We start from the raw sequence: 25,560 nt of genomic DNA, 5'->3' as shown, positions 1-25,560 counted from the left end.
TTCTTGTGAAATAGAAGCTTTCATTGATTTTAAATACACTGAGAAAATAGAAGTTATCAGAAGAGATATCAGAAGATGAGAGCCATTAAAATGACTCTCTACTTTTAAATGGCTTTCTATGCTCTTTAATATCTCAAGAGTCATCACTCTGGAAGAAGCTTCTTCTATTTTTTTTTTTTTTTTTTTGTCTATTATTAATTTACTTTTTGTATCTAATTGTTAACTTAAACATACCTGAAACATCTCACAACAATAACAAAACACATTTAAGCCTCTTTCTAACTACTGCTCTTTTTATCTGATCAAATTTTCAAAACAATAAATAAATAAAGGAGAGAAACTTTATTTATACACTACTCATGTTGTCTCGGGCTTTCCTGGTAGCTCAGATGGTAAAGAATCTGCTTGCAAAGGAGGATACCCCTTGGTTTGATTCCTTGGGAAGATTCCTGAAGAAGGGATAGGCTACCCATGCCAGTGTTCTTGGGCTTCCCTAGTGGCTCAGATGGTAAAAAATCTGCCCATAATGCAGGAGACCTGGGTTCGTTTCCTGGGTAGGGGAGATCCCCTGGAGGGCAAAGCAATCCATACCGGTATTCTTGCCTGGAGCATCCCCATGGACAGAGGAGCCTGGTGGGCTACAGTCCTTGTGATCGCAAAGAGTAGGACATGACTGAGCGACGAAGCACAGCACTGTCTACTTCTAGTCCTACTATTTTACTCTGAATTTTCTCTGAGCACTGCTATTGAATTTGCTATTTGTAGATGAGTGCAGAGAAAAAGAGAGTGAGCCAGGCAGTCAGGCAAGAAAAGGGAAATTTATTAGAGGGAAATCGAAAGGGTGACTGGCCCTTAAGGAGAACTAGCATTCTCCCTTTCTGACAGGGTCTCTCTTAAACCTCACCAATGAAAAATTCTCTGAAGGAATGGTTAATTTTTAGCCTGTTGTTGAGTCCTGTGGTCATGTAGCCAGAGATCTGGAATCTGGTGGTCTCATAGCTTTGATAAGGTAGGCACCAGTGAGAAAACAGAATGCCATTTGGGCAGTTTGGTCAGTCTCAAGGATCACTGTGATTTTATTCTTTGTTTGTGAGGTCAACATAATGAGCCATCTTAACAATGAGCTCCCATGTAGACCTTATCACTATTATTAAATTCACACGTGTTTTCCATATTGCCAAATACAATGGTCAACACTCAGTTCTTGTAATTCAGTATGAAACTTTACTCAATGGATTTGATTGCTCTTCGGTTTTGAACAGTTTCTTCATCTGTGTCTGAAATATTACTTTCTACTCCACTGACCCCTATCTCCTGTCTCAACAGAACACAGGTCCTTTGGGTCTCAGTCTCAAACTTTACTCTGACTTAAGTGATTTCAACTCATTTTATGTCTTTAAATATCCTTTCTACTCTGAGGACTACCAGAGGCAAAATATGAACCCTGATTGACTTCACATGTCTAATAGACATTTCAAAAGAGTTTCAACAACAATCAAGTTCTTGATTTCTCCTATTGAAACTAGCCATTTTACAAGTTTTCACTTCAGTTCAATCTCTCAGTCATGTGGCTCTTTGTGATCCCATGGACTGCAGCATACCAGGCCTCCCAGTACGTCACCAACTCCTGGAGTCTACCCAAACTCATGTCCATTGAGTCAGTGATACCATCCAACCATCTCATCCTCTGTCATCCACTTGTTATCCTGCCTTCAATCTTTCCCAACATTAGGGTCTTTTCCAGTGAGTCACTTCTTTTTATCAGGTGGCCAAAGTATTGGAGCTTCAGCTTCAGCATCAGTCCTTCCAATAAATATTCAGGACTGATTTCCTTTAGGATGGACTGGTTGATCTCCTTGCAGTCCAAGGAACTCTCAAGACTTTCTCTAACACTCCAGTTCAAAAGCATTAGTTCTTTGGTGCTCAGCCATCTTTATAATCCAACTCTCACATCCATAATGACTACTGGAAAAATCATAGCCTTGACTAGATGGACATTTGTTGGCAAAGTAATGTCTCTGCTTTTTAATATGCTCTCTAGGCTGGTCATATTTTTTCTTCCAAGGAGGAAGTGTCTTCCAATTTCATGGCTGCAATCACCATCTGCAGTGATTTTGGAGCCCCCAACAATGAAGTCTGAAACTGTTTCAATTGTTTCCTCACCTATTTGCCATGAAGTGATGGGACTGGATGCCATGATCTTAAGTTTTCTGAATGTTGAGTTTTAAGCCAACTTTTGCACTCCCCTCTTTCACTTTCATCAAGAGGATCTTTAGCTCTTCTTCACTTTCTGCCATAAGGGCGCTGTCTTCTGCATATCTGAGGTTATTGATATTTCTCCCAGCAATCTTGATTCCAGCTTATTCTTAATCCAGTCCAGAGCATCTCATGATATACTCTGCATATAAGTTAAATAAGCAGGGTGACAATATACAGCCTTAACGTACTCCTTTCCCTATTCAGAAAACTAAGATCATGGCGTCTGGTCCCATCACCTCAAGGGAAATAGATGGGTAGACAGTAGAAACAGTGTCAGAATTCATTTTTTTGGGCTCCAAAATCACTGCAGATGGTGACTGCACCCATGAAATTAAAAGACGCTTACTCCTTGGAAGGAAAGTTTTGACCAACCTAGATAGCATATTAAAAAGCAGAGACATTGCTTTGCCAACAAAGGTGTGTCTGGTCAAGGCTATGGTTTTTCCAGTGCTCATGTATGGATGTGAGAGTTGGACTGTAAAGAAAGCTGAGTGCTGAAGAATTGATGCTTTTGAACTGTGGTGTTGGAGAAGACTCTTGAGAGTCCCTTGGACTGCAAGGAGATCCAACCAGTCCATCTTAAAGGATATCAGTCCTGGGTGTTCATTGGAAGGACTGATGTTGAAGCTGAAACTCCAATACTTTGGCCACCTCATGCGAAGAGTTGACTCACTGATGCTGGGAGGAATTGGGGGCAGGAGGAGAAGGGGATGACAGAGGATGAGATGGCTGGATGGCATCACAGACTCGATGGGCATGAGTTTGAGTAAACTTCGGGAGCTGGTGATGGACAGGGAGGACTGGCGTGCTGTGATTCATGGGGTCGCAAAGAGTCAGACATGACTGAGTGACTGAACTGAACTGAACTGAACTTCCCTATTTGGAAGCAGTCTGTTGCTCCATGTCCAGTTCTATCTGTTGCTTCCTGACCTGCATACAGGTTTCTCAAGAGGCAGGTCAGGAGTTCTGGTATTCCCATCTCTTGAAGAATTTTCTAGTTTGTGGTGATCTACAAAATGGCAAAATGGTTGTCTGAGAAGGCCTTACAATTAGCTGTGAAAAGAAGAGAAGCAAAAAGCAAAGGAGAAAAAGAAAGATATTCGCATTTGAATGCAGAGTTCCAAAGAATAGCAAGGAGAGATAAGAAAGTCTTCCTCAGTGATCAATGCAAAGAAATAGAGGAAAATAACAGAATGGGAAAGACTAGAGATCTCTTTAAGAAAATCAGAGATACCAAGGTAACATTTCACACAAAGATGGGTTTGATAAAGGACAGAAATGGTATCGACCTAACAGAAGCAGAAGATATTAAGAAAAGGTGGCAAGAATACACAGAAGAACTGTAGAAAAAAGATCTTCAAGACCCAGATAATCACGATGGTGTGATCACTGACTTAGAGCCAGACATCCTGGAATGTGAAGTCAAGTGGGCCTTAGGAAGCATCACTACGAACAAAGCTAGTGGAGGTGATGGAATTGCAGTTGAGCTATTTCAAACCCTAAAAGATGATGCTGTGAAAGTGCTGCACTCAAATTGCCAACAAATTTGGAAAACTCAGTAGTGGCCACAGGACTAGAAAAGGTCAGTTTTCATTCCAATCCCAAAGAAATGCAGTCACAAAGAGTGCCCAAACTATCACACAATTGCAGTCATCTTACACACTAGTAAAATAATGCTCAAAATTCTCCAAGCCAGGCTTTAGCAGTACTTGAATTGTGAACTTCCAGTTGTTCAAGCTGGTTTTAGGAAAGGGAGAGGAACCAGAGATCAAATTGCCAACATCTGCTAGATCATCGAAAAAGCAAGAGAGTTCCAGAAAAACATCTATTTCTACTTTATTGGCTATGCCAAAGCCTTTGACTGTGTAGATCACAATAAACTGTGGAAAATTCTGAAAGAGATGGGAATACTAGACCACTTGGCCTGCCTCTTGAGAAACCTATATGCAGGTCAGGAAGCAACAGTTAGAACTGGACATGGAGCAACAGACTGGTTCCAAATAGGAAAAGGAGTACATCAAGGCTGTATATTGTCACCCTGCTTATTTAACTTATATGCAGAGTACATCATGAGAAACGCTGGGATGGAAGAAGCACAAGCTGGAATCAAGATTGCCAGGAGAAATATCAATAACCTCAGATATGCAGAAGACACCCCCCTTATAGCAGAAAGTGAAGAGGAACTAAAAAGCCTCTTGATGAAAGTGAAAGAGGGCAGTGAAAAAGTTGGCTTAAAGCTCAGCCTTCAGAGAACTAAGATCATGGCATCTGGTTCCATCACTTCATGTGAAATAGATGGGGAAACAGGAAACAGTATCAAACTTCATTTTTTTGGGCTCCAAAATAACTGCGGATGGTGATTGCAGCCATGAAATTAAAAGACACTTACTCCTTGGAAGGAAAGTTACGACCAAACTAGATAACACATTAAAAAGCAAAGTAATGTTTTTTAATTTGCCAATAAAGGTCTGTCTAGTCAAGGCTATGGTTTTTCCAGTGGTCATGTATGGATGTGAGAGTTGGACTGTGAAGAAGGCTGAACACTGAAGAATCGATGCTTTTGGACTGTGGTGTTGGAGAAGGCTCTTGAGAGTCCCTTGGACTGCAAGGAGATCCAACCAGTCCATCCTAAAAGATATCAGTCCTGGGTGTTCATTGGAAGGACTGATGTTGAAGCTGAAACTCCAGTAATTTGTCCGCCTCATGCAAAGAGTTGACTCTTTGGAAAAGACCCTGATGCTGGGAGGGATTGGGGGCAGAAGGAGAAGGGGACAACAAAGGATTATATGGCTGGATGGCCTCATGGACTCAATGGGCAGGAATTTGAATAAATTCCGGGAGTTTGTGATGGACAGGGAGGCCTGGCATGCTGCGATTCATGGGGTCGCAAAGAGTTGGACACGACTGAGCGACTGAACTGAACTGACAGAGTAAAAGGCTTGGCGTAGTCAATAAAGCAGAAATAGATGTTTTTCTGGAACTCTCTTGCTTTTTCGATGATCCAACGGATGTAGGCAATTTGATCTCTGGTTCCTCTGCCCTTTTTAAGTCCAGCTTGAACATCTGGAAGTTCATGGTTTATGAATTGTTGAAGCCTGGCTTGGAGAATTTTGAGCATTACTTTACTAGTGTGTGAGATGAGTGTAATTGTGCGGTAGTTTGAACATTCTTTGGCATTGCTTTCTTTGTGATTGGAATGAAAACTGACCTTTTCAAAGTTTTCAGTCTCAGTAAATAGAAATTCCATCTTCCTTTGTGGGCAAATTAATAAGATGGTGCCAGTCTGGCTCTCTCACCACACGCTTTCACACCCTCTGGCTCTATGTTCTGTAAACAATGATTTTGCAGGGTTATGTAACAGCTGAGCTCACTTATGGCATCATATGTGTGCGTCATGCATGTGCTTGGCCATGGGACAATTTTGTTCTGTACAGGTTTACAAGCCCCACCTTAAGACACCCGCTTTGGTTGTTGCCTGCAGAGAATAAACATCTCTGCCATTTCTACAGCTCTTCAGGTTTTCTTGCAGCTTCCTTGCTCGTGCCCTGTATATACTGGGTTCAGTGAATAATGTGAGAAGCAAGACAGCTTTCACTTGAGACCAAGTCACTGAGTTATCTTTTATTTCACACTTTCTCTTTTTTAATTTAATTTTTTCTTTTTATATAGTTTTTATTGATATGCAATTCAAATCACATGAAATAAAATGCACCCATTTTAAGTACACAGTTTGACAAATTTTAACAAGTGAATACATCCTTTATACTACCAATTATACAATATAAGAACATATCTACTAACCTTTGTAGTTCATTCTTAACCCACTGATGCACCAAGTAATCACTGACTTATTTTCTGTTACCTACAGATTAGCTTTGCCTTTCTAGAACTTTATATAAATGTAATAATATAGTATATTATCTTTTGGATCTGATTTATTATTCAGTATTACATTTTTTTTCCATTTATTTTTATTAGTTGGAGGCTAATTACTTTACAATATTGTAGTGGTTTTTGCCATACATTGACATGAATCAGCCATGGACTTACATGTGTTCCCCATCCCTATCTCCCCTCTCACCACCCTCTCCATCCCATCCCTCTGGGTCTTCCCAATGCACCAGCGCTGAGCACTTGTCTCATGCATCCAACCTGGGCTGGTGATCTGTTTCACCCTTGATAGTATACTTGTTTCAATGCTATTCTCTCAGAACATCACACCCTCACCTTCTCCCACAGAGTCCAAAAGTCTGTTCTGTCATCTGTGTCTCTTTTTCTGTTTTGCATATAGGGTTATCATTACCATCTTTTAAAATTCCATATATATGCGTTAGTATACTGTATTGGTCTTTATCTTTCTGGCTTACTTCACTCTGTTTAATGGGCTCCAGTTTCATCCATCTCATTAGAACTGATTCAAATAAATTCTTTTTAACGGCTGAGTAATATTCCATGGTGTATATGTACCACAACACAGTTTCCTTATCCATTTGTCTGCTGATGGGCATCTAGGTTGCTTCCATGTCCTGGCTATTATAAACAGTGCTGTGATGAACATTGGGGTGCATGTGTCTCTTTCAGATCTGGCTTCCTCGGTGTGTATGCCCAGAAGTGAGATTGCTGGGTCATATGGCAGTTCTATTTCCAGTTTTTTAAGGCATCTCCACACTGTTCTCCATAGTGGCTGTACTAGTTTGCATTCCCACCAACAGTGTAAGAGGGTTCCCTTTTCTCCACACCCTCTCCAGCATGTATTTCTTGTAGACTTCTGGATAGCAGCCATCCTGACTGGCGTGTAATGGTACCTCATTGTGGTTTTGATTTGCATTTCTCTGATGATGAGTGATGTTGAGCATCTTTTCGTGTGTGTGTTAGCCATCTGTATGTCTTCTTTGGAGAAATGTCTGTTTAGATATTTGGCCCAACTTTTGACTGGATCATTTATTTTTCTGGAATTGAGCTGCAGGGGTTACTTGTATATTTTTGAGATTAATCCTTTGTCTGTTTCTTCATTTGCTATTATTTTCTCCCATTCTGAAGGCTGTCTTTTCACCTTGCTTATAGTTTCCTTTGTTGTGCAAAACCTTTTAAGTTTCATTAGGTCCCATTTGTTTACTTTTGCTTTTATTTCCAATATTCTGCTTTGCTTTTATTTCCAATATTCTGCTGTATTTCACACTCTTTCCTAACAGTCTTTCCACGAGCGTAATCTTGTGTGTCACTAACCTATCCAATCCAGCCTTTTCTTTCATTTGAAGCCACATAAATTGTCTTCCTATATCCAACCTAGCTCCCTGCTCTATTCTCCAAAATCTAGACATAGAGATCCCTCTGAAAATGTATGTCTTACCAGTTCAGTTCAGTTCAGTTCAGTTGCTCAGTCATGTCTGACTCTTTGCGACCCCATGAACTGAAGCATCCCAGGCCCCCCTGTTCATCACCAACTACTGGAGTTTACCCAAACTCATGTCGGTGATGCCATCCAACCATCTTATCTTCTGTTATCCCCTTCTCCTCCCGCCTTCAGTCTTTCCTAGCATCAGGGTCTTTTCCAATGAGTTAGCTCTTCGAAGCAGGTGGCCAAAGTATTGGAGCTTCAGCTTCACCATCAATTCTTCCAATGAACACTCAGGACTGATCTCCTTTAGGATGGACTGGTTGGATCTCCTTGCAGTCCAAGGGACTCTCAAGAGTCTTCTCCAACACCACAGTTCAAAAGCATCAAATCTTTGGCTCTCAGCTTTCTTTATAGTCCGACTCTCACACCCAAACATGTCTTACCAAGTTATAGAAAATGCTTCAAGAAGTTTCCATCTCTGAACCAAAGTAAAATTGCACTCAAGTCATTTCATCAAAGCACACATATATTGGCAATGTATAAGTTCTTCCCATGAAGTTAATCTTTCCTAGAATTTTGCTGTTAAAATAACATGAAGAAAGCACCCTAGAGCTCTGTGATGTGAGATATTAGAGGCTATTCACTTTGAGTAGTCATGTAGAGCTCAGACATTCACAAACTCACACTGTTTAGCTCACTTTGTCCACTACTCACTGTGGCTTATAATTTGAAAGTCCCTGTTTTCAGCACAAGTGATATGAAGGTGATTACAGAATCTTTAATTCACTGAGGCAAATCCAGTAATTAAAGAGAATAGGATTAAAATTGTAGCTATATTCTTTTTTATTTGTGAATCAGTAGTTTTTTTAAAATACTGATACAATAATAATCACAGGGTGTTTGTCACCAAACTTTTGCAGCTTTAGAAGATTTTTTTTTGTTTGTTTAACCATGGGGCAAGTGTGAAGGAAAAATGAATTGATTTGAACTCTAATATCTGCTCTTCTTCTTTTTTTTTTTTTTTCTCTTTTTTTTCCTAGAGGTAAGAACTAGGATCAGAAGAAGCTTTAACTTACTTAATAATACATAGTTTTTGATAGTTGGCCATAAAGCTGTCTATAACTAATGAAATATTTTTTATTACCTTCATCTGTGAGGAAGAAAATAGCCAAGGTAAATTCTCTTACTTGTGAACACTAAAAAATCTTTGATAGCTGACCAATCTCTTATGAAACACGACACAGAGAAGGTTATTAGAACAATCTATTCCCAGCTTACTGAAACTTTTGTGAATACTTTCTGTGCGGATAAGCATTGTGCAAATATCTTTTTAAATGCTGCCATGACATCCTTGTTTCTGAGGCTGTAGATGAGAGGATTGAGCATGGGTGTGACAATGGTATAGAAGGCTGATACTACCTTGTCCTGCTCAGGGGTGTGAAATGTCTTGGGCAGCACATAAGTGTAGAAGGCAGCCCCATAGAAAATGCTGACTACAGTCAAGTGGGAAGAACAAGTGGTAAAGGCCTTTTTCCAGCCCTCAGCAGAGCGCATGCGGTGGACAGTTAACAAAATGAGGGAGTAGGAGGTTGAGATAATAGAGATGGGGATGAGCAACATGAGCACACAGCAGATGTACATTAAGGTTTCATACAAGGATGTATCAGCACAAGCCAATCTGAGAACTGCAGGGATCTCACAGAAGAAGTGATCGATCCTGTGGGATCCACAGTAGGGGACATTCATGGTGATAGGGGTGAGCAGAAAGCCATCCAGGGATCCACCAAACCAGGCACCAGCTGCCAGAAGAAGACACGCTCTGCGGTTCATCAACACTGGGTACCTAAGAGGGTTGCAGACAGCCACATAGCGGTCATAGGCCATGAGGCCCAACAGGAAGAACTCTGATCCCATCATGGTCAAGTAGAGGAAGAGCTGGATGCCACAGGACACAAAGGAAATGGTCTTCTCTATGGAAACCATGTCCACCAGGAGCTTTGGGACAATAGTACAAATGAAAAGGGTGTCCATGATAGACAATTGGCTGAGCAGAAAGTACATGGGGGTATCAAGATGGGAGTCCATGTGAATCAAGAATATCATGGTCAGATTTGCAGTTACAGCCACCACGAAAATAGCCAAAATAACTGCAAAGACAATCCCTGTAAATTTACTGTTGACCAGAAGCCCCAGGAGGATAAAGTCAGAGGTTGAATTTCTATTCTCCATTTCCGCCATCTATGACAATGCCAAGGAACAGGATGTCACAAATACCAGAGGGAAAAAAGAGACAGAAAACACTTTCTGTAACTGAGAAACTCACAATGGAGATGACATCTAGAGGCCATGGTTCAGATAAAATTTTCCAGTCATAATGCTACAGAAAATCAGACCCAGAGATGTCTTAAATCAGTAGCTAGAGATATGTTTCTTCTTTTTGGAAAACAACCCATTTTATGCTGTGCTCATATATATGTTATGATACATAGTTTATGCAAAATAAAATCTGTGTTTGCTCATATCTAGAGTTTTAATTATATCTGCCCTATTTATTCTGCATTTTTAGCCTTCAGAATCTTGTTTGTCTCATAGTTGGGTTAAATGAACACTGTGTCAACTACAAATTGGCATTAGTCATGAACACTTGTGTTTCCCTGGTGGCTCAGACAGTAATCTCCCTTCAATGTAATAGACCCGGGTTTGATTCCTGGGTTGGGAAATTCCCTGAAGAAGGGACTGGCTACCCACTCCAGTACTCTTGCCTGGAGAATTCCATGGACAGAGAACCCTGGAGGGATGCAGTCCACAGGGTCACAAAGAGCCAGACAGAACTGAGCGACAATGACACACACACAGACACTTGCCTTCCACCTCTATAAGGACTAAATCATGTGCTACTGTTGGTGCTGTTGTTGACCTCCAACACCCCTTGAAGTAGTTCAGAGTAGAGAGCAGAAATGAAGCACTCTGTGCTCTGGGAAAACTGGCAGGACAAGTCTTCAGATAGTTAGATATTCTCAGGAACTGGTTTTATGAGCCCAATTCTTGTGTCTTCTCATATCTAGAAAAGCACTAAAATTCTTCTGGATGATGATTGCTTCTCAGGACTAGGAGAAGCTTCAGAGACCAGTAGAAACTTTCTGCACAAAGTATGTGCTTGATTGCATGTGCTTAATTGCACTCTCCTCTTTACCAAAATCATATATATATATATATACTATCCTTTCCCTCTACCTTTTAGAGCAGTTTCTCAGAGCTATCTGAGGTGCTGTCTCCCAGGCAGCAGTCCTTATTTCACCCCAATAAAACTTAACTTGCAATTCTCACATTGTGCATTTTGTTGTTCAGTTGACAACTAGTTAGAGAAAAGAATGATTGAATCATTGCTTATTTGGATGTTTAAAGGTGAGCAGAATGAAAATCTTGAGTTGCAACCAGAGTAAAGGAAAGAAGAACCAACCTGTGTGTATTCTCTACTCTCAATACTTTCATTTCTGAGACTCTGGCTACCAAATATGTGCGGGTTCTCCCCTTTACCAAAAGGGGACACTAGCTTTGTGTCATGCGTGCATGCTAAGTTGCTTCAGTTGTGTCCAACTCTTGCAACACTATGGACTGTAGTCTGCCAGGCCCCTCTGTCCATTGTATTCTCCAACAAGCATACTGGAGTGTGTTGCCATACCCTCCTCCAGGGGATCTTCCCGACCCAGGAATCAAACCTTTTACCTCTGAGCCACTGGGGAAACCCTGGTATCTTATAACACTATCTACCTGTATCTGATAGCTCAGTTGGTAAAGAATCCTCCTGCAATGCAGGAGACCCCAGTTCAATTCCTGGGTTGGGAAGATCCCCTGGAGAAGGGAAAAGCTACCCACTTCAGTATTCTCGCCTGGAGAATTCCACGGACTATAGTCCATGGGGTCGCAAAGAGTCCGACAGGACTGAACGACTTTCACTTCTTCACTTCACCTGTATAATAGTCTAAGAGTCCACAGGTTAAGGGTTCAGTCCCCTAAAAGTGACCTCATTTCAGATGCCAATCACAAGTACAGGTCATCTCCAGTGCTTCTAAATTATTGGCTGCATATTGGAGTTTTCACGATATTCTCTAAGAATTCAATTAAATTCTCCAGAATGTTTCAGAGAACTCAGAAAAGCATTTTACTTACTAAATTAACTAGTATGTACCTCAGGAATAACAAGCTGGAAGAGATACATAATACAAGATGTGTAGGAAGAAGCCATTAGTCATTTGTCATTAATTAAACCTCTAAACCCTCTTGTCCTTGCAGATCTAAGAGGTAGGATTTTGAAAGTTATAAATGGCAGAAACCAACATGACAATGAAAAACAATTTTCCTTCAATTAAAAAATAAATTAAAAAAAATTTTTTAAAAAATTCCAAAGCTCTAATGGTATGGTTAGTTAGTTACTTAGTAACCAACTCCCATTCTTGGGGGGGTGGGGGGGGGTGGGAGTCTTCCTAGGAGTGCTAGTGGTAAAGAACCTACCTGCCAGTGCTGGAAACATTAAAGATGAAGGTTTGATTCGTGGATTGGGAAGATCTCCTGGAGGAGGGCATGTTAACCCATTCCAGTATTCTTGCTTGGAGAAGCCCATGGACAGAGGAGCCTGGCAGTCTGCAATCCATAGTCAGACACAACTGAAGTGACTTAGCACACAGGCACCTTCACTCTTCTGAATCTGGTTTGTTGTGACAGCTCTTCATTCATTATGTCCCAAATAAAGTGTAAAAGATAACTGTACTTTCAGATGTTATTATCTACCTAGAGATTATATTGTGAATGCTAATAATATAATTTGAACTCAACTTAGTTACACAGATAAAAGTGGAGAAAATAATTCTGCATGATTTTTCTTAGCATCAAGTTTTCACTATTATCAGAAAAATTGTGTATTAATAATGCACAGTGGATTAATTTTCAAAATATACAGCTCATGAGCCTTAATATAAAAAAAAATCTAGATCAAAAATGGACACAATTCCTAAATAGATATTTCTCCAAAGAAGACATATAGATGGCTAAAAAGCACATGAAAAGATGCTTAACATCACTAATTATTAGATAAATGTAGCTGAAAACTACAGTGAGTTATGTCCTCACACTGATCAGAATGGCCATCATAAAAAAACATTACATAATGGAGAAGGTATGGAGAAAAGGAAACCCACTTGCTCTGTTTGTGGGAATATGATTTGATATAGTCACTACAGAGAATATATGGAGATGCCTTAAAAACTAAAAGTAGAACTACCATATGACCCAACAATGCCATTATTGGATACATAACTTGAGAAAACCGTAATTCCAAAAGATACATACACCTCAATGTTCATTGCAGCACTATTTACAAAAGCCAGGACCTGGAAACAACTTAAATGTCCATCACCAGAGGAATGGATAACGAAGATGTGGTGCATATACACAACAGAACATTACTCAGTCATAAAAAGAAGCAAAATTGGGTCATTTATACAAACATGAGTGGATGTTTGTATGTCATGCAGAGTGAATGACATAAAGTATGTCATGCAGAGTGAAGTAAGTCAGAAAGAGCAAAAATGAATATCATATATTAATGCATATATGTGGAATTTATGAAATTGGTACAGATGAGTTGATTTGCAGTGCAGCAGTAAAGACTCAGAAGAAGAGAATGGACCTGTAGACCTGGAGGGAGGGATGAGAGGGGAATGAACGGAGGGACTGTGATTGACGTATGTGCACTGCCATGTGTAAACCAGATAACTAGTGAGAACCTATTGCACAGCCCAGAGAGCTCAGCTTGGTGTTTTGTGGTGACTGGGATGTATGGGATGGGGGTAGAGGGGTGGGAAGGAGGTTCAAGAGGGAGGGGATATAGCTGATTCACTTCATTGTCCAGCAGAAACTAGCATAGCATTGTAAAGCAATTATACTTCAAGTTTCAAAAATATAGAATTAATTTACTGTTATATTCAGTTAACAGATATATAACAGACTTAACTTAGCTTTAAATAAAACCACTGTGCAAAACATTTCTTGAGAAAGCTGTATGCAGGTCAAGAAGCAACTGGACATGGAACAACCGACTGGTTCAAAACTGGGAAAAGGTTTACATCAAGGCTACATATTGTCACCCTGCCATTTAACTTACATGCAGAGTATGTCTTGCAAAATGCCAGGCTGGATGAAGCATAAGCTGGAATCAAGATTGCTGGGAGAAATATCAGTAACCTCAGATATGCAGATGACAGCATCCTTATGGCAGAAATTGTGTGAAGAAGAATTAAAGAGCCTCTTGATGAAGGTGAAAGAGGAAAGTGAAAAACTGGCTTAAGACTCAACATTCAAACAATTAAGATCATGGCATCTGGTCCCTTTATGGCAAATAGATGGGGAGACACTAGAAACAGTGGCAGACTTTATTTTCTTAGGCTCCAAAATAACTGTGGGTGGTGACTGCAGCCATGAAATTAAAAGACCCTTGCTCCTTGGAAGAAAAGTTATGACCAACCTAGACAGCATATTAAAAAGCAGAGACATTACTTTGCTGGCAAAGATCCTATAGTCAAAGCTATGTTTTTTCCATTAGTCATGTATGGATGTGAGAGTTGGACCATAAAGAAAGCTGAAAGTCAAAGAATTGCTGCTTTTGAATTGTGGTGTTGGATAAGACTCTTGAGAGTCCCTTGGACTGTAAGGAGATCCAACCAGTCAATCCTAAAGGAAAGCAGTCCTGAATACTCATTGGAAGGGCTGATGATTAAACTAAAGCTCCCACTTTGGCCACCTAATGTGAAGAGCTAGCTCAATGGAAAAGAGTCTCACGCTGGGAAAGACTGAAGGCAGGAGGAAAAGGTGTTGACAGAGGACAAGATGACTGAATGGCATCAATGACTCAGTGGACAGACGTTTGAGTAAGCTCTGGGAAATGTTGAAGGACAGGGAAAACTGGTGTGCTTCAGTCCATGGGGTAGCAAAGAGTCATACATGACTGAGCAACTGACACTTTCCCTTTTTACTGCAATCTCCTTATATACTTTGTATCCATAATGCATATATACATTCAGATATAAATATCTAATCATAATATAGGGGGCTTCCCAGGTGGCTCAGTGGTAAAGAATCCATCAGCAATGCAGGAGCCAAAAGAGACATGGGTTCATTCCCTGGGTTGGGAAGATCCCCTGGAGGAGGGCATGGCAACCAACTCCAGTATTCTTGCCTGGAGAACCCCCATGGATAAAGGAGCCTGGAAGACTGTAGTCCATGGCATCGCAAAGTTGAACATGACTGAAGCGACTTGGCATGCACGCAAACATAATATATATATATAAAACTTTTGTATGTGTACAATAGCAGATGTTATTCGGTATATTTTTTCATCTCTTTACTAAAAATATTCTTATACATATAATCTGTAATTATAGAGAAATACAAAATATATATAAGAACATGTGTATCACTAATTATCACTAATATATATGTGATAAAAATGTGTATACACAAGCATATATATTTTTAATGTCCTTTTGTATATGCATATATATGTATGTACATATATATGTGTGCATACATGAATAATTATGAAGTAAATCAAAGTGTCACTGATGATGATTTGCCAGTGACATCTATTTGACCTTGACTATATTTTCTGTCTTACTACAATCATTGATTATATCTGTAAAAATGATTTAATTTTAAGTCAGGAATAAGCCTCCATTTACACCTTGATCAAAAATACCTAGAATTTTCCTACTCTTGGTTTTTAAATATCAGTAAGGTGACTAAGATGTATTAAATTTATTCCAGAATCCTACCCACATCTGCCCCTATATTTCAGAACACAATTCACCTAATTGCTTCTGACTCTTAATCTTCCATACTGTAAGATTTCATCTGAAGTATGTGTTTCTGGGGGCTTCCCTGATAGCTCAGTTGGTAAAGAATCTGCCTGCACGCAGGAAACCCTGGTTCGATTCCTGGGTTGGGAAGATCCACTGTAGAAGGGACAGGCTACCCACTCCAGTATTCTTGGGCTTCCCTTGTGGTTCAGCTGGCAAAGAATACACTGCAATGCGGGAGACCTGGGTTTGATCCCTGGGTTGGGAAGATCCCCTGGAGAAGGGAAAGGTTATCCACTCCAGTATTCTGGCCTGGAGAATTCTATGGACTGTATAGTCCATGGGGTCACAAAGATTCGGACACGACTGAACAACTTTCACATACATATATACATGTGCTTCTGGCCTTATAATATACACTTTAGTCTCTCTAAGTTACATTCATAGGGACTCACATCAAAATCCTCAGAAAATGTGAATTTGTAAACATATAACATATTAGAAAAAGTTAAAAGAGGAAATTATCAAAGATGGGAGAAATATAAACAAATGAATTCCCATAAGTGATAGAGACTTTTTCATTGGTGTAAACAATTTTTTTTGCTGTGTAAATTTCCCTGTTTTCTACAATCACTTCAAACTCTTAGATATCAGTTTACCCTTTGCTCTTCATACAGTTTAACCTGAACTCTATATAGAACCTGTACTTCACTGATCTGGGTGAAAATCCAGTATCTGTCATTTACTAACCATATGACACTGCAAGATTCCTTTTTTAAGTTTGTTATTCATCAAAAGTGCATCAAAGCAGCCCCTATCCTCAGGGATAGTGCAATGACTTTGTGTAAGGCCCACATAACAGTATCTGGCACCTAATAATGTTATGGAAATGTATATATTCACTTAATTTTATGTTCACTTAAAATAAATAGCTCCCCACTTTGGTAATTGGGGAAAAAGAACAGGCTCTAGAATGAAAAATGGTACTGCTTTCTGAATTTGGAAGTGGTCAGTATATATAACTGTTTTAAAGTCATTTTCATCCCTTTAGTCTAATTCTCCTTGCATTTAATGCAAACATTAGAGTTAAAAGAATTACACAGTTTCTAGATTGTAAATCTAGTACTATAAAAACCTTTATTTTTAATTAAAAATGGCACCAAACCAGTTCTGTCTTGAGACTGAGACCATCTAATCCATGCACAGTGTATGTTGCAACCTTGTTCTTAAAAAATACAAATATAAACATATTTATAATCCTTCTATTAGAAAGAACCACTATTTACAGGAAGCTCATTCTTACTTAGATTTGAATTCACTTTTGTCTCTTGAAAGTTTTCCCTCAATATATCCAGGGATGAAGGGAAACATCTCTTTGTTGCAACTTCATCAATTCTACAGATGGCGAGGTTCAGAGACATGGAATTAACTGTTTTCAAGCCTATTTCCATATTTTATCTTTCTAAGGTTATTGGCTACTGATTAAAAATCACTGTTTTTTTGTGGAGAAACACTGTGGAAATTCAGGAAAAGAACAATTTAGATAATGTCAATTGATATGTGTAATCATAAGACTTGTTCTAACATCTCAAGTTTTCAGCCAATATAGAAAAAAGCATCTTTCTGTCAAATGCCTAACTATAACACTTACTTCTTACTGGCTCCAAAAGAGGATGGATATCTATGAAAAAATCAGCAAAAACTAATAATGTCTTTTTGCAGGTTCCATAATTTTAAAATGCTTTAATAGAAATAACATCAGAATTGGTGAAGCTGGAAAGAATTTAAGTATGGTTCCTTCAGTTTCAGCTTTACCCTTGATGGAAAATTCTGTGTAAAAGCTACCTCATTTCTTTAATTTTCAGTTTTCATTGTAAATCTTCAAATCTGGAGTTCCAAGAAAGAAGAAAATAGATAAATTACATAACCATTAAAATCTGTATTTTCAAGTATGAAGCCTTCTAAAATTAAATGACATTCATTCATTCACACTAATAATATTTTGCTTCAGGAAAACTTATTGGTACTTGAGATGCATCAGAGAACAAAAATCAAGATACTTGTCCTTGCTTATGTGATCAGGAAATCTAATAAAACTGAATAAACTTAGAAATCTAGAAAAATAGTCTAGGCTATACATATTCATCACCATTATATTTTGAACTAATTATCTAAAGATAATATAGTTAAAAAGAAAACATACATATTTCTAAATTAAATTCTCTTGGATTCTGAAACCACCATGTGTTTGGTATATATTTGGCAAAACCATGATAAACATGCTGATTTAATCAGACATATCCTCAAAAGAGTTCCAACTTAAAAAGAAAATTAGAAATAGTCTGGTTTGAGGAAATTACATGTGAATCAGTCTGTTGAGTTGAATAAACTTTCAATGTCATAAAATCATCCCTTGTTACAATTACCCTGCCTCATGTAAATCACTGATTTTCAGAGTGATTTACATGAACAAAGCCATTGTCTGAAGTTCTAAATGTTTCATTTCACATGGCTATCAGAACTGTTAGCAGGACATTACTTTATACAAAATGAGTAGTCTAACTTGACGGGACTGTACAGTCATTCTTTTGGCAACAAGGTCTGCATTCTTTTCTCCACACTATTAAATAAGTATTTTCAGTATTGATGATCATTCTTTTATGTCTGAACACTTTCTTGGTATTTAAAAGGATTTAATAGAGTATTTACCAAGTAGACTACATATCATCTGCTATTACATTTTTCATATTACACAGATATGCATTTTAATTCATTTGTGTAAAATAAATACATGGAAGAAATGGTTCAGCTAAATTTATGACCATAGCCCTCACCTGTAGAAAGACTCTAGATAGAATCTGCATGCCTCTTAGCCTGGAACATCAGGTCCTTGGTAGACTAACCTAGTTGGCACACGACAGATATTGAACATAGATTTTATCTGCATGTTATTCACAGAGGGATTTTTTCCCTCCAGGTCATTATCAAGATTAGCAAGTTGGCAGTTTCATATTGTGTCACATGCTTCCCTCCTTTGGAAACTGTCTATCGAAGAATAGCAAGGTTTGGCACAAAATCACAAGACAGAAGTCAGAAGATATGGTTCTGAGTCTCTCATCCGCGTCTTGCTTAAGCGAGGCTATAATTTGCTCTGAACATAGCTTCTGTATCTCCCATGAGGCTACTGCCTTCTCAAAATACTTGGTAGAACTTGTGAAGATCAGAATCAAAATCAGATAATGCAGTTGAATATGCTTTGAAAAATGGGAAATGTTTTCCTTTCATGTTTTCCCAATGATTAAGAACAGTACCTGAAGTCTTGCAAGTATGCAACTGGTATTTGGAAGTGAAGTGAAGTGAAGTCACTCAGTCATGTCTGACTCTTTGCACCCCTGTGGACTGTAGCCTACTGGGCTCGTCTGTCCATGGGACTTTCCAAGCAAGAGTACTGGAGTGGGTTGCCATTTCCTTCTCCAGGGAATCTTTCTAAACCAGGAATCAAACTTGCATATCCTGCATTAACAAGTGGGTTCTTCATCACTGAACCACAAGGGAAGCCCCAGAGACAAGTTTAATCATTCTAAAAGAACGTTCAATAACCTAAAATTAGAGTGACCAAGTATTTCTAAATACTAGAGGGAGAACTAGAACTGAGCACACATACACAGCACTAACACTGAGACTTGGCTAAAATTCTGCTTAAAAACCTATCATTTCCCAGATCCTCAGACTCCATCAAGCTGGAAATTTGCTCTTCCTCTGCCTGACACAACACTAGCACTTTGTTTATGTAGATGTTGAACAAAATGTACTCTGGTTTGGAAAAACATTCATGCATGGCTACATCAGTAGAAAGTCGACACACTGAATTATAAGAAGCCCCAGTTGGTTTTCCCTTCTTTGGTTCTGGAAATTCTGGCACCCTCCCCGCACCCCCCCCCCCACCCCCCCACCAAAGAGTCCTTTCAGAGGAAACAGATCATTTCAAAGAAGATAGCTAGAAATACTGATGTTTGTCATTCCCCAGGTCAGCAATGTGATACCATATACTGAGACCATAGTTCAGTGAAGTCTATCAGTTGTTAAGGCTTTGACCCAGAGACCCTCCCAACAGCAGAGAGTCAGGGAGCACTAGTCTTGAGAAAAGTTTTTAAGATAAATAACATAAATCAAAACAAATAGTAATAAGTTTTGTAAATATGACAGAATATGCTGTGAACAACTGAAAATAAATCAGTAATTTACCACTCAGAGAAGTCAGAATAGATATTAAACTGGAACAATTTGTTCAAAAAAGAGTTAAACTTTGAAGCGAATTAGCATCATGGAGTTATAATGAATCCCTCTTCTTATCCCAGTTTTAAAACAATGATTTATATACCTATTCAGAAAGAAAAGGACATTTGTGGATGTTGCATGTTATAGCCCCATGCACCGAGGTGTCTGGGAGGATTCTCACTCATTTGTGAATCTAATAATAGACAGTCAGAATTCAGAATGTACCAAGGAAAGTAGGGAGGAAGGAAATTCGCCCAGATCCCTCTCACTGTGGTCAGGATAAAATCTGGAATGTTTCAGTTCAGTTCAGTCACTCAGTCAAGTCTGACTCTTTGCGAACCCATGGACTGCAGCATGCCAGGACTTCTCCATCACAAATTCCTGGAACTTGCTCAAACTCATGTCCACTAAGTTGGTGATGCCATCCAGCCATCTCATCCTCTGTCGTCCCCTTCTCCTCCTGCTCCCAATCCCCCCCAGCATCAGGGTCTTTTCCAATGAGTCAACTCTTCGCATGAGGTGGCCAAAGTATTGGAGTTTCAGCCTCAGTGTCAGTCCTTCCAGTGAACACCCAGGACTGGTCTCCTTGTCTAACTCTATGGGACCCTATGCACCATAGCTGCCCTATCTATGGGATTCTCCAGGCAAGGATACTTGAGTGCATTGCCATACCCCTCTCCAGGGCATCTTCCCAACCCAGGGATCAAACCTATATCTCTTTTGTCTCCTGCATTGGCAGGTGCGTTCTTTATCACTAGCACCACCTGGGAAGCCATATGCAGAGTACATAATGTGAAATACCACTTAATTATAAAATTGTTAGAGAAACTAAAATGGAGAAGTCTTATTCATACTTCAGAAGCAGGAGAGCAGGTCCTGACCTTGCTTCAGGCCTGCCTGAACACTGACTGGATTCCCTGCCTGTCCACAAGCTCAGCAAGTCAGGAGGAGCTTTAGATAAGAAAGGGAGTGCATCTTAGAATGGCCCCTGGAGGTCTGGCTGATTGCTTGGGGCATAATGAAATCTGTGATTCACAAGGTAAAACAAACAGCTTTGTAAAAAGCAAAAGTTTAAAGTAAAATCAGAACTGCATGCTTGCACACAAACTGATGATGATATCATTTATCGGAGTGGGATTATATGAGGGAACCCCTAAAACTGAAATTTGGAGTCTTGCCCCTGGAGAGGTCACACTGCCCAGGATCTGTTCCCTACTGGGACTCCAGATTGCTGTCAGCAATGGACTTCTCTACACTGTTTAAATCTGAATGTTGGTCTGCCCAATTGGGAGGTGTTATGCTCTTACTCTTTTCTTTTGTTTCTATTTATCTTTTCTTTTAATGATTGTTAGTGAAATTAAGTCAAATAATCCTCTATTAAATACTGAAATTGTTCATCATGTGTGTGATGAATGGTTTCTTTTGTTAACAAATCCTTGGAACCTAAAACAAAAGTAAAACTTTCAGCAAAACATAAATTGGCACTAAGAGCAGAATTTGTGAAATAAAAGGGAAAAGAAAGAGGTTAAGACTATTCAACGTCTTTTCTTCCTTGATGAGAAAGTTTGCCTTATTGCTCATGAGTTACTGAATGGGGCATATCCACTGGACTATGTCAGAACTGGGACCCCAAATTAAAGTGGGCCAAACCTTTAGAAGTTATTGAATGTTTGCCACTTGTGCCACTTGAAGAAGAAGAATGTACCACCATGCTGTGTTGGAGAGATTGGATCCTCCTCTCTGCATACTGTAAGGTACATGAAGCCAAATTAAAATTGATTGAAAAGTTAAAACTGGAGAAAGAATTATGCGATCTGCAAGGATGACATTCCACATTACAGTGTCAAAATTAGATTTTAACTGACCATGTCTCTGCTTTCCAGTCGGTAGCTGAAAAAAACCACAGTAAAGATTGCACAAGCTAAATATCAAAAGTCACATAGCTAGGTTAACAAAAAAAAAAAGCAATAGGTAAGGAAGGATAGACTTGGACCCTGATGCTTGGGATGAGAGATTAATCCCTGGAAAATTCAGGAGTTTGCTCAAGCTGTAAAGTTTTTGATAATACAATGGATTAAAAGACATAGAGTGATTTTATCTAAGGTCAAACAGAAAATGAAATTTAAAACTCTCCAGACAAAAAGGGAGGCTCAAAAAATTTATAGGGCCATTTGGTTTCTAATGACAGTATATTCCACAAATGGGCCAGATGGTAAGTCCATTTTACAAAGTAACTTGATGTGAAGAAACTTTTAAAGAAAGAAAATCTAAATGAGATAAGAGTTTTTAGATAAAGTCTATTAAGAATAACCATACTTGAGAAATGTCTACCTAAATAGTTTCTCCAGATTTTGATCACTTGAATTTCTAGGGTTGTGCTAAGTTAAGTTAAATGATGGAAGTTTATTAAATAATTAGGCCATTTCCAAATAAGAAGCTTTAACATTACTAACTAAACACTGGCTTCCTTTTATAGAGAAACAAAACATTTAGCACTAGTAATGCATATGCTTGATACCATCCTGAGGTGTTCTCTATAAGAAAGGAAATATTTTTATAAATTATCACTGGTATTTATGTTTGCCAATCTATAGAATGCTAATATAAAGGATAGTTCATGGCTTATGGAAAGTGTGTTTTTAGTAGAGAAGGTATGAGGAATGGAATTGAATTTTGTTAAGGGTGCAGAAAGTAGGTCTGATTTACAGGTGTCTATTTCTGAATGGGAAAATGATAAATATAGAAAGTGTTAAAAATTTTTTTTTGTGGAGAGTGGATCCTAAGAAAAGAATTTTATGCATGGTACACGTTTTCTTGGGATGTTGAACTGCCTTTGATGACAGATTTTACATTTCTTTGCATCTTAAGTGATTTGATCTGTATTTGCCTTTGAAATATTTTATTATCTCTTTGGCTGACTAAATAACTGTTGTTTCATAGTAACCTGTAATCTTATCTGACTGAGTATTCTAAACTTTGTTTTTTTGACAGAGCTTCCTAAAATCAAATTCTAATGAAGCTCTTTTGACTTTTAGCTAAGTTTGTAGTGCTTCAGAGGGTCTCTGAAGCATCCCAAAGAAAGATACTGGACTAATTAGGTTATTTGGTATGTTAAAGGTACATGGGAATTTCTATCAGATAAGGTTATGTTGTATATCAGACTGGAATTTGTTTTTTTCTCTCGGTTAAGAGAGCAAAGTTTTCTTGGGATGTACCTTTTGATAACAGACTATGTGAATTTCTTTACCTTTATACTTGTTTTTAAAAAGCCTTTGGTACTTTGGTAAAGTATATGTGCTGCCGAAGCGAGCACATGGTACTTTGGTAAAGTAAATAAATATTATTTCACAATGATCTATGAAGATTGTACAGACAGATAAAGGTCATTCTGCTTCTACAGAAAAATTAACCCCTGATTATCACTTTCACTATCCTGATATTCTTAGGACACAGCAACAGTCTACTCCTAAATCAAGGATTTAAAGATGGATAAACAATAGTTGGAAATCAGTCAGGGCTATGGGAAATCCAAGAAGGCTGCTTGGCTTTTTCCTGTGTGCTCATTTGCTTCAGTCATGTCTGACTCTTTGTGACCCCCATGGACTGTAGCTCGACAGGCTCTTCTGTCCACGGGATTCTCCAGGCAAGAATACTGGAGCGGGTTGCTATGTCCTCCTCCAGGGGACCTGCTCAACTCAGGGGTCAAACCAGAGTCTCTTATGTCTCCTTCGTTGGCAGGTGGATTCTTTACCACTATTGCCTCCTGGGAAACCCTTGCTCCCTCACAAAGCTCATTTTTTATTTGATAGGATAAAGCTTTCCCTGGCTTCAGGGTTAATGCCCTCACATACACAGAAATAAAAGTAAATAAAATTTATGTTTCACTGAATTGTAAATTCTAGTTTTGTTAATTGAAATCTATGTTGACTAAGACTTACTTCCCAGGTTTACTTCTTTGCTGTTATGTTTTATTGCTAAAATTTTGACTGAGTTATTTTAAAGTTTATCTCAGTAGTCTATCTTTGAATAGAGATCAAATACCCTCTGAGCTACAGCCAGGAGACACAAAATTAAATGTATCTATCTATATGCTAATTGGAGCTTATGGCAAAAACAAGACAAAAGAGTGCCCTTGGATTTCTGGAGTAGGATATTTCCAGAGGTCATAAAGAATTATACTAATAGTGGTCATTTTGATGAATTATAAGTAGCATATCAGATTGTAAAACAATAAAATTTAACGGAATGCCATATACGTATACATATATATGTATATATATGTATGTATATTATTGGTCAGAAAGCAATGAATTGGCCACTTGGCTACCCCTGTGGGTAAAGAATACCTGGGAAATTCACTCCAAAGAGCCATGGGGAAAGGAATTTTGGTCTGACATTTGGGAAATTGTTCACACTACTGATGCTTCAGTCCTTCATGTGGACGCTCATGGTGAAATCGTTAGGTTTCATTTCCAGGGCTCTGAAGAGTTCCAGCACCACAGGCCTTTATGTCTCAACAGTGGAATGGAATTTAGCGAGTAGCAAAGTAATAGATAAGAAGTGATTTATTAGAATGAGATGCTTGTAAGGTTAACAAATGGGCAGGCAAGAGTGGGGCTGCCCCCAGGACTCAGTGGGTTATATTTTTATAATCCAAGGAAGAGAGGGGAGGAGGAGATCTTCTTTGTCTTCCTTGAGTAGATGTGTATTTCCATCTTCCTCCCCCAAGTAAGGCAGAGAAGTTTTCTTATCTCTATATGGTCAGGCCAGGACTGTCATAGCACTTTCGAAAACTATTTTCAAGTCTCAGTACAATAAGTGTCTTTCATTCTGAAAAGTCACCTTTCCATAAATGATTGTTTTTTGTGTGCACAGAGCATGCATGGGGGGTCATTACTTGATGATACTACTGGGCAAGTCTTAGGTCTTATTCTTTACTATTGTTTTTTTTTTTTTTTTTTTTTTGGTGGGGGAGTGGGGGCGCTGGTATTGTGCAAAGAATGTGTCATAGGGGCCAAAAAGCATGTTTTAGGAGTTATTAACTTACTGAAATCACAGGGAAGGATGTGAGTTTCATGACATCATTGTTTTATTTTTTAGGGGCAGGTGTTGTGCTTCTGTTGCATGTATTTCTGCTAAGCAAGGTAGCTTGATTTTATTGTTAAGCAAGCCAATCTGACTTTAATGCTAAATGACCTGTTTTGCTTAGTCAAGCAAGCTCATCTTATTTTGTAGAATAGCTTTTTTTGTTAAGAGTCATTTCATTGTTTAGGAGGGATATAACATTATTGCTATCATTTTAAAACTTTTTGAATACATATTGTTAGACCCTCAGTGTGAACTACATTTTCAAGACCTGGCATAAAGATGTTTGCTAAATGATCATACCACTGAAACACAGACCAGCTCCATCTAGCTTGCTTCATAGGGTGGTTGGTTGGAGAGTGACTTATCAAGAGTTAATCTTTTTTATCTTTATCTTTCTAATTTTGTGATCTTGCTGTCTGAAAAAAACATAATAAATTGGTACATCAAGCAAAATCATGAAAAAAAAAAAAAAAGAAATTAAACATGTCCTTGGGCCCAAGAAAATCCTAAAGTGCATCAGTCCAGACATCCTGGTGGAAGCCATAGCCAAAGATTTTGCTGCATATCCACTGGGCACCATTTGGAGCTGTCTGATATATTCCAGGCCTTCTTTCCCAGTTCATTCCAAACCAGTTAGTATGTCTAAGAACTGTTGTGTTGTGACAGGAGTCCCTACGTAACCACCCCATAATTCTATTCAGATTTCTTTGTTCACCCAAGAGTGTATTTTTCTGTTCCCAGCACAAA

The 25,560-nt window shown here is 38.8% G+C and overlaps 1 protein-coding gene across 1 annotated transcript; it reads right to left on the bottom strand.

Moving 5' to 3' along the window:
- Positions 1-8,860: 8,860 nt before the first annotated feature.
- LOC136157916 (olfactory receptor 2T11-like) lies at positions 8,861-9,826 on the bottom strand. The gene has a single exon (XM_065919695.1). The coding sequence runs from the start codon at positions 9,824-9,826 to the stop codon at positions 8,861-8,863; it is 966 nt and encodes a 321-aa protein (XP_065775767.1).
- Positions 9,827-25,560: the final 15,734 nt, after the last annotated feature.

The sequence above is a fragment of the Muntiacus reevesi genome, chromosome 1 (assembly GCF_963930625.1).
Source record: "Muntiacus reevesi chromosome 1, mMunRee1.1, whole genome shotgun sequence".
Taxonomy (NCBI): Eukaryota; Metazoa; Chordata; class Mammalia; order Artiodactyla; family Cervidae; genus Muntiacus; species Muntiacus reevesi.
This window is presented reverse-complemented; position numbering and strand designations above follow the sequence as displayed.